Source organism: Sinocyclocheilus rhinocerous, unplaced genomic scaffold (genome assembly GCF_001515625.1).
Source record: "Sinocyclocheilus rhinocerous isolate Xijiao unplaced genomic scaffold, SAMN03320098_v1.1 scaffold2059, whole genome shotgun sequence".
Classification (NCBI taxonomy): domain Eukaryota; kingdom Metazoa; phylum Chordata; class Actinopteri; order Cypriniformes; family Cyprinidae; genus Sinocyclocheilus; species Sinocyclocheilus rhinocerous.
The window spans coordinates 519,398-529,815 of NW_015629307.1; the positions used below are offsets into that span (position 1 = coordinate 519,398).

Consider the following 10,418-nt stretch of genomic DNA (forward strand, 5'->3'; position numbering starts at 1 on the left):
GGGGGGGGTAATCTGGTCAGAAGTGGTCGAAAGTGGACAGAAGAGACGGATTAAAGCACCAGGTGTAAATGGGTATGTGTCTTCATTGTCCACTTGTGATCTGATCGACCAAAACGCATCTTAATAATACCAAGTGTAAACAGGGCCAAAAGGTCAACTGCACTAAAAACACTTCTGGTGGCCCAAAAATCACATGTCTGTTTTAGGAAAAACAACAACTAATTTATGCCAAAGTTCAAACATCCAATCAAATTCTACATTACATTGTTGTATTAACCTGCAAAACTTTTTGAATGAAGTCCTGCTGCAAAGGCTGCATTTTCTATTTCTGTTTTCTATATTAGTACTTTTTAAAATGCACTATATTCCAGTGATGGCACAGCTGAATTTTCAGCATCATTATTCCAGTCTTCAGTGTCACATGATCCTTCAGAAATCATTCTAATATGCTTATTTGCTGCTCAAGAAACATTTCTTATCATAAAACTGTTAAAAATAGTTGTGCTACTTAATATTTTTGTGGAAACTGTGATACATTTTTTAAGCATTCTTTGATGAATAGAAACAAAAAGAAAGCATTTTTAAAAATAGAAAGCTTTGGTAGCAATGTGAGTCTTTACTGCCACTTTTGATCAATTTAATGTGTTCTTACTGCATAAAATTATTATTTTACAAAACAAAAAACATCTTCCTGACCCCAAACTTTTTAACAGTAGTGTACAAAATGTACACTCTCAGAAAAAAACATATTAGTAGGCTACATATTAAGGTACATATTAGTACATTAACACCGTGTCTACACCGGACGCAACAGTTGTCGTGTCGCAAGTCTGTCTACACCGGACGTGACAAAGCGACCGTTGAAAATCATTTTAAATTTGTGTCAATACGTCATAAATAGAATGTGGCAGCAGTTTACTGTCGGGGATTTGTCGTGTCGTGCCGCGCTGCATCCAGTGTAGACAGCATTACTGATTATAATGAGTTTTGTCGCACCGCTCGCGTCCGGTGTAGACACGGTGTAAGTGTACATATTATCTAAAAGGTAAAAAAGGGTACCTTTTGAAAAGGTACTGCCCCAGTGACAGCTTTTGTACCTTTATTTCTGAGAGTGTATAAAAAAGGCTATATTAAAAAGCCAACTTCACTTTCAATGAGGATAAATATGGTTTGTGCCAACCACATTGCGTTTTGTTCAGAGACCATTAAATCGGCTACTGAAAATAACTGAAAGCAACATTTAGAAACCAAAATTATCAATGTTTTCCAATTAGTCTATGCCATATTAACAATTTTGCATATTGTTGGGCCTACGCAGTTCATTGCAGTATTGATAAATTTCAATATTTGATTTTTAGGACATTTTTTATGATTTTGTACAATTTTGGTACTGTGTTGGGACGACTAATCTGTGCAAAACAAGTTTAAAACCACTGATCTAGAGCACCCAGTCATACTTCCAAAGATATTCAATTGCAGAATTCAACTTCACCAGGTTCACAGAGACACACACATCTGGCTAAGACATAGACTGACTCTAATAATTACTCTGCCTCTCATATCTCCTTCAGCCTCTCTGTATCTGACTGTGAGAGAGAGACGGGCTATAGCAGGTCAGATGCTGTCTTTGCTCAGGTATATGGTCATGACTGTCATACTGATAGCTGTTGACCTCATGGTGTTCTGGGTGTTTGAGCTGGTACACCACCAGGCCCAGGGTGAAATCGTCACCCAAGGTAAACAAGATGAAATCACAGCATGGTTTCAATGGTTTTTCTTTGTTGCATTCCACAATTTCCCTAATATGCCACTGCAAAGTTAACTTATTATATTGGCACTTTCATTCTTAGTAATATTGACATGTTTATTCTTATTTTCAGATTACAATACATATTTAAATATTTTTACATTAAAATAAAATAGTAATATGTCAATGATTTGCTTACTCTCTATATATTTGTTATCTGTCTAGTATGTTCTACCATATATTTTTTTAATTTTACCATTTTTATTAATTTTGTCACCTCCAGCTCCTGTAGTGGTTGCAGTGAATGTGAATGGATCTGGTTATGCCTCGGATATCTTTAGGGACATCGCAGCCTCATTTGACGTCCTGCAGAAAGGAAACATGACTGTGCTTAGCAAGAAATGTCTCATGAAGCCTTTGGAGCCAGACTACATGAGATACCTGCTCATTGGTACAACTACAATACCAGTACAGTTAGACATTTGTACAAAAAAATGAAAAACATTCAACTGTCAGTCTAATGACTCCTAGTGGTCACGACTGGAACAACAGATGGAACGTACTACAATCAAACCACAGCCACAACCACAAATACTAACACAAATGACCTAATGATATCTTCCTCAATTCGAAGTGTATTTAAGATAATTATACTGAAACTTTAACTATAATGCAACTTCTGTTATTGTACAACTGCGCTAGTCATCACAACTCAGTGATAGCAAAAAAATAATAGATATATGCAAAAATGTAACTTTTATTTGGTTATATGTCTGACCTTTGTCTTCCCTCCAATCAAAGGTCTTCTTTATGGCTTCGCTCTGTTTATTGTGATTGCTGGTGGCTACGTCAAACATTTACAGAGGTTTGTGTGTGCCAGGTACCATCCTATTTTATCAATTATTTACTATGCTGGTCACCTTGAGACTTTTTTGATTTTTGACAAAATTTGATTTATAAAGACAATTATGTCTCATGGAGGAGAAACACTTATGTGTACAGGTCTGGTTGTAAAAAGACAATGACTGAACTAGTTTATTTTCAGTTTGCTTTAATTATGAATTTATTATCAATATTAATTCAATTCTTAAAGTAACAGAAACTTAGTGTATACTAACTGTGTGCATGTTGCAGAAGAGAATCCAGTACCTCCACAGGCATATTCTCACTCAGCGCGGGTCTTTAGGAAAAGCCCTACTGAGGGCTGTACAACGAAACAGTATAGACCAGCAACATGATGGCATTATACCAACATTGGCCAAACAGTGAGTATAAACCACTATAAAAATCACTGTAACACACTGACTTGGTAAATTCTAATATGCAGATTTGCTGCTCAAGGAAAATATCTTATTATTATCAATGTTGAAAACAGTTAAGCGGCTTCTTATTTTTGTGGAAACTGATACACTTTTTTTCTGGATTTTTTCTTATTAGAATGATCAAAAGAACAGCATTTATTTATTTAAAAAAAAAAAAAAAAAAAAAAATATATATATATTTTTTTAACAATGTAAAAAAATCACGTTTGATCAGTTTAATGGTGAGTAAAAGTATTTATTTCTTTACAAAAATTATATATGTCAGAATATTACAATGATTTATGAAGGATCATTGGGCATTTAAAATTCACAGGAATAAATATATATATATTTTTATATATTCGAAAAAGAGCTATATTAAATTGTAATAATATCTCACAATATTACTTTTTACTGTTTTTTTATTAAATAAATACAGCCTTGGTGAACATTAGAGACTTCTTTCAAAAAGACAAAAATATTACTCACCCCAAACCTTTCAACAAAAATTGTCTATTAGGTATCTAAAGGTAACATTTTAAGCACTACCTCAGTTAATATTTCAATTTCTCCTCCAGAAATATGGTTTTAACTCAAATTAAATGAAACATTACAGTGAAAAAGTAAATAAATACGCACACTCCTCATCTTTTTGCAGCCTACCAGGGGGTGCCATCATAGCCAGGCTCCTGGATATCGGTAAAGAATCGTGCATGGCCTGTGGGAAAGTGTTGAAGACGAGAGGTCATGATGACGAAGTGCATATCTGCCCTACCCCTCGCTGCACAGGCTGGTTTTCTTGCTCTAAAGAATTGATTTTAGATCATCTTTAACTGGCAAAAAGAAATAGACTATTAGACCAACCTGTTGGACAAAAATTTTTCTTTTCACAGGCCATTACTGCTCGCTGTGTTTCAGACTGATGGGGAAGCTCTGTGCTTTCTGTACGGCACCCCTCACATTCCACGAGGACCAAGAGCTGTATGTCACTTGACAGAACAATGACAGACACTTTAAACAATATTTTTGGAATGAATATAACTTAAGTTAATCTGATAATACCAATAAAGACATTGTCACTGTAAGCACACTTTTTTTTCACAAGGACGAAACAGTCTTGTTTGTAGAATCGGCAGGTAAAAGGTGTTGAGGCCATATTATATATTATATAATTATTTACTAAAGAAACAGAATTATGATCATGCAAGAACATATTTTGTATACACTATATAAACAAATTGTTCAGTTAGATCATTATTCAGATTAGCTTTTATTTTGCCATTTTGAAAATGAACAGTAAAGTTCTACACATTAATGCTTACATTTGTGAGTTTCAGAGATTCCAGTGATGAGGAGCAAGCCAGTTTATGGGAGACCGCTGTAACATCACCCCAGCCTGGCCAGAGCACAGGAGAGAAAAGAGGAAAAGAGAGGAAAGGAATAACGATCAGGTGTCCAGAGTAACTGAGCAGCTTTGTCAAATATTTTTGAGTTAAACAGATGCATAGGCCATCTCTCAAATTAGCAGTCTTAACCTTTTGTCTTTTTTTTATGTCTGTTTCAGTATTTCCAATCAGGATCATTCTATATGGATCAATGGCCAAACCGGCCATCAAAATGTCGAGGTTAATAACAGAGTTTAAGGTCAAAGCTGCTTTATGCTTTCGCAGAATCTGTGGTGTTGAATATAAATCTGTTATGTACCAAGAAGGCCTATGTGTTTTATTTATGTATTTATTTAGTTTTCTCACCTTGCCCAAACTGCAAAATAGGCATACATGATGAAACTACAAATATTTTACAAATGTTACCTCATGTAATCTAATCACATCTGTCAGAATGCGGTTGGTCTGGTTACATTGCATTTACATGGTTGTCGGAGGAATGTCGAGTATGAGCTGCAGTTTCTTAACTGTAAAACAAATACTCAAACTATTTTCATATTTTTTTACTATTTCCACTAAGACGTACCAGTTAATCTCTGCGTGTATTGCAAATTAACACATATTCCGTACACGACATATTCCCATATAAACTCTCAATGCTATAAAAGCGTGAACATTACCCGTGCGTGAGTGAAGAGTGGGCGGGTCGGAGGCGCGAGGCAGCGCTGGTCAGGTGACGAAATACTGTCACTTCACTTCACCTGCTGTAGTTTCCGCACGGGACATAAAACAAGCCCAATGGCTGAACAGGTAAGCTTTTCTTTTTGTTGTATTTAAATAGTTTATGTTTTAGATTAGTTTATTTACATGATCCACCTGTAGCTAGGCCTAAATTTCACCTACATTTTATTTTTCGTCATCATTTCCCTTCGATATTGCAAATGCAGAAAATGAATTAAAACGTGCTTTTTATAAGTCTAAATGAATTTACTTTAATAAAATATAACTTATTTGTAAACTTAATTTAATTCATAATTTGGTCAATATATGTGGACAAATAGAGGTAGTAGTAACAGGTCTCTGCAGCTCCTGTTCAACAGCAAACAAACGGATTACAACTGATAAACTGAGGATTTCATGAGGAATGCAACAAAGCCTTGCCATTATGTGTTGATATATTACATCAAAACTATTACAGTAAAAAAAATACAAACCCACTATAAGCTTAATTGCTGCCTGGAAGTGGTGCCAAATTACAACCTGTAAGTTATCTGAAATTCACAACTGATGAAGGAAACTCTGAAACCTGAAATCGAGTTGAAAAGACAGAACACATTGTGGCAAGTTAAATGAATGGACAAAGATAGTAAGGCTGATAAAAACAATTTCTGCAGTCTACTGAATATAAGTCTCTGGAATATAGGATTACAGTGGGTTTACTGACCTTGTATATGTTAATACTAAACCACCTTTTTTTCCCCCAAATGGTTTGATGCGCTTATATAGGCCTGAACGGTGGTTCCTTTCTATGAGAGACGTTTCTTTTTTGCTGTGCTTGAGTCTGAAACTATTCCCACTCTGTAGTACACAGATCTAGAGTTGGCCTTAAACACCTTGGTTAAAAACTTCCATTCAGCATCGCCTACTGACGCTGACACGCTCACAGCCCAGGAGTTCCAGAGCATCATCTCCAAAGAGCTGCCCACCATGGTGAAGGTAAGTCAGGACCTACAATCCAATCTTAAGTACATTTCAGTCTCTCAAAACCTATAATATCAACCTAAAAGCTATATTGCCATAATCAACAATGGTTTACTTCCTAGCTAACAGAGAACATTCTCAGAAATTTGGCAAAACATTTCTTAGAACATATTTTTGTTAGCTGGGTTGATGCCATTTTGTCTAGGACAAACCAAAATAACAATGAAAATAAATATGAGATAAGAAGCGCAAATAGATTTTCTGGAATAAACACAATTATCATAATAATTTTTGTTTCCCACACCCTTTATTCTCTTCCAGACAGCAGGGGACCAGGAAGGACTTTACAAACTCCTGGCGGACCTGAACGTGGAGGAGGGGAAGGGCGTCACATTCAAGGATTTTTGGCGATTGGTTGATTCTCTGGCCACTGCTCAGTTTGGATTGCAGAGCAAAGAGAAACAAGTGAAATGTGTGAAATGTAGTCTGATGTAAGACCGGCCCTGAGCAAACCAGTCCGATCAACATTACGTGGATGTCCACCACAGCCCTGAGAAAACACGTCCAATCAGCAGCTTCTATTACCCATCACTCTCTGCAATACTGTACATGTCACTCTGTTGGTCATTTCGGTAGGTCTTATCATAATTAAGTGTTGTTACAGAGCTTCCTGAATGAATACCCAACAAGCCCTTACGACACAGACTTCATGACATGAGTAATCTCTACCATGCAGATAACATAAGATCTACTGGCTAATTTACTTCCTCATTTGTTCTGGTGCTGCAGGTTTTTTGTATTATTGTGTCACTTTCAACCTGCCCAATCATTCTTTTTTTTCACTTTTGTTTTTAATATAAAAAATAGGAAATTATTTGTTATGTGTTTTATGTGACAAATGTGATCATATTTTATATAACTGTGGGCCACATGTCTGTTTGTTCAGACTGACATGCATTGCAAAAGAGATAATCTTAGTAATATATTGTAGAGGGAAGTAGAGATGTGACACCACATATTCTGTACTGTATTTGACTTTATGGTAACATAATGTGATTATCTTTGTTGATAATATTAAATATATTCTAAAGGTTTCTGAGTCTAAATAATCTATAAAGTCTATAGGCGTAATGATTACACTCTTAAAATTGATCTACTTTATTGATCTACTTACTAATCCTGATGTTAAAGTGTCCCAAAGACCATTTTAATTTCTATAAAATATATCAAAAAGCTATCAAGGTGAAACTTCATGATTATCTAAATGGAACCATAACTAACTAAAAAAAGTCTTGATAACAAAACATTCTACATCACTTATGTTTGGGTTCTCAAAGACCCTAGATATAAAACATAAAATTAATGCTGGAAGAGAGGATCTAAATGTATTTTTAATACCGTTCTAAGTTGTGATGCAAAGAATACTGGTAGTCCAAGCCTCTACTCGATTCAGTTGAGAAACTGTTTATGAACACTATTTATTCATATCACACATTTAAGCTAAACATTCATAACTTATGGTGTACACTATACAGACCCCAGGCTCACGGCGTCCAGAACACCAATATTCAGTCTGGACATCTGAGATTTTGGTATGGAGATAAAATTTTTTGATTTCTTTTATTGTATTGTTTTTGTGCATGTGTTTTTGCTGGGGTCAAATTTACCTCAAACAGAAATAATGTTTTCAGAACTAAAGATGTATGAAATGAAAAGAGGTTCATTATTTTTACATGTACATCATAACACGAGGGTTTAACTTAAAGTTCAAACATAAAAAAAACCCATAGTTGCTGACATGGAGATAACAGAACAACGTGCCCTCTGTGACTTCACACATCTGTGATGCCTCAACGTTAGAGCGAGGAGCTCTAACCACAAAAGCACAACATCACATTGCTGGAAGATGCTGGTGCAACTAATGACGGTTTGTGGTTAATCACCTTTATGCTAAGCGTACAGATAATTTATAGCTTCTTAAAATTGGTACACCTCATTTCTCTCCTGTCTTTTGCTCCTCATTCATTTCTAAGATCCATTTATGTTCACTATTTAACAACTGATTTTAAAAAAAGTCATCTCTATTTGGCACATTTTTGTGTTCTGCTTTGTACTCTGGGCTGTTGTTACATGTTGTTACTCTGCAGCTCTGAGCATATGAGAACTTTTCTGGTCAAACTTGTTGAAAAAGACAATGGTACATTAATTCCTTGAAATAAATACAATATGAAACCATTTCTACTTTCACTTCCTCCATTTTCTCTTGTTTATATGTATATATCAGTCAGTGTGACCCAGATTTGACTGCAAAGAAAACAGAGGTACATGATGTCTCATTAAGCTGCATATCTGCATACCAGTTCTAAGTGTCTTAAATGTTCATTTAATGGCTAAATGAAAAATAAACATATATATTTGTAGAAGCAATAACTTGAAATGATCATTTTCTGTATGACTTTATCAGTCTTTCACATCGTTCTTAAGGAATTTTGGCCCACTCTTCTTTACAGTGTTGCTCAAGTTTATTGAGGTTTGTGCACAACTCTCACCACAGCATTTCAGTCAGGATGAGGTCTGAACTTTGACAGGGTTTGCAACACCTGGTTTCTTTCTTTTTCAGCTGTTCTGTTGTAGATTTACTGGTGTGCTTGGGATCATTGTCTTGTTGCAGGACCCAATCTTGGCCAAGCTTTAGCTGTTGGATGGTTGGCCTCACATCTGACTCTAGAATACTTTGGTATCCAGAGGAGTTCATGGTCGATCCAATGACTGAGATCCTGTGGCTTAAAAAATAAGTCCAAAATCATCAGCACTCCCCCAGCATGGGTGACGTTTGGTATGAGGTGTTTGTGCTGATATGCTCTTTAGGTTTTCACCAAATGTGGCGCTGTGCATTATGGCCAAACATCCCCACTTTGGTCTTGTCTGTTCAAAGGTCTTATGGTTTGTTCAGATGCAACTTTGCAAACCTAAACCGTGCTGCCATGTTTTTTTTTTAAAGATAGAAGAGGCTTTCTTCTGGCAAGCCCTCCAAACATGCCATACTGGTCCCATATTTTTCTAATTGTACTGTCATGACTCATGAACTTTATCATTTAACATGTTATAGATAAAATCTAGATGACCACCTGTTATATTATTTCTCAGTCTCTTTGCACAGACGTGGAAGGAGTAAGAAACACAGATTGTCACGGTTTGTCAAGGGAGGGGGCTGCTGGACTGCCCTCAGGTGCTGCTCAGAACTGGGACATACTTGACAGACACAGGAACAGAGAATGACTGGGAAACTTCTCTCGAAGCTACCTTGACTGCTTCAGAGGACTTGGTTGACTCAGGCGTGACTGCAGTGGGTTTAGCCGATTCAGAGGCAGGAGCCGGCACTGAACTGCTCTCAGAGGCTGGAGCCGGCACGGAGGACTCAATGGCAGATGCAGCAACTCGGGCCACCCTCTTCTGTCCCTTCGTTTCTCAGTGGGAGTCAGAAGATGATCGTGGACTTGACTCGAAGAGGGAAGGAGGGCAGGGTGGTCACTGCTGACATCCTCAGGAGGGTTAAGGATCTGCCAGTCTTTGCGGTGATGCACATAATTAGATTAGTCCCAGAAATTCAAAACATGCAGTTGTTCCATTTCCTATTGCGGTAAGGGGTCATCCAGAGTGAGGTTGAAGGCCTCCTTCAGGGCTGCATCACCATATTCGAGGCCCCTAGCCATGGTCCAGAAGAACTGGGCAAAGGAGCGTGGTTCCTGGTCCTGCTGACAAAGCGATGCCAGTGTCCGTTGGAGTGCCAATCTCCCTTCTGCAGTGGCAGGTGGAACGATTTTAATACTCATTCTGCTGGGGCCTTGAGTGGCTGGTTCGTTCTGTCACGGTTTGTCAAGGGAGGACCCAAACGCAGAATGAACAGGGGAAACGGAGTTTATTAACAAAATGGAAACACAAGAGGACGAGGCAGGAAGACAGTCCACACAATGGGCCAGAGCACACGTCAGGAGAACAGGCAGGTCGGGGATGGGGTAGTTCCTGACTCTGAGGCAAAAGGAGACTAGGTAGCACCTCAAGGAACCACAGGCTAGGCCTAGAAGATGGTAACACATGAAGCACAAAACCGCCTGACAGGTCAGAAGACTTCACATCGACCAGGGAGGACTCAGGAAGCAGGGCAGGAACCAACTCGACAAACACACAGACAAGGCAACAGGGGAGACAAGAGATAAACACCGATCAAAAGAAAGAACTTGCAAAACAAAGACTAGGGAGGATAAACAAGAAATAAAACAAAGG

General features: G+C 37.5%; 2 protein-coding genes across 2 annotated transcripts in view; both read left to right on the top strand.

Annotated features, from left to right (window-relative positions):
- The window catches only part of dcst2 (DC-STAMP domain containing 2), an 8,493-nt gene extending 3,802 nt beyond the window's left edge, over positions 1-4,691 (top strand). The window contains exons 5-13 of the mRNA XM_016550774.1: positions 1,572-1,736; positions 2,031-2,198; positions 2,549-2,627; positions 2,710-2,743; positions 2,882-3,012; positions 3,707-3,837; positions 3,942-4,029; positions 4,386-4,499; positions 4,613-4,691. Of these exons, the coding sequence (XP_016406260.1) occupies positions 1,572-1,736; positions 2,031-2,198; positions 2,549-2,627; positions 2,710-2,743; positions 2,882-3,012; positions 3,707-3,837; positions 3,942-4,029; positions 4,386-4,499; positions 4,613-4,691 (989 nt within the window). The remainder of the gene's footprint in view (positions 1-1,571; positions 1,737-2,030; positions 2,199-2,548; positions 2,628-2,709; positions 2,744-2,881; positions 3,013-3,706; positions 3,838-3,941; positions 4,030-4,385; positions 4,500-4,612) is intronic.
- A 447-nt stretch (positions 4,692-5,138) lies between these two features.
- Positions 5,139-6,985, top strand: s100v1 (S100 calcium binding protein V1). The gene is made up of 3 exons (XM_016550777.1): positions 5,139-5,243; positions 6,018-6,149; positions 6,456-6,985. The coding sequence occupies exons 1-3, from the start codon at positions 5,232-5,234 to the stop codon at positions 6,627-6,629; spliced, it is 318 nt and encodes a 105-aa protein (XP_016406263.1). The 5' UTR covers positions 5,139-5,231; the 3' UTR covers positions 6,630-6,985.
- The last annotated feature ends 3,433 nt before the right edge of the window (positions 6,986-10,418 follow it).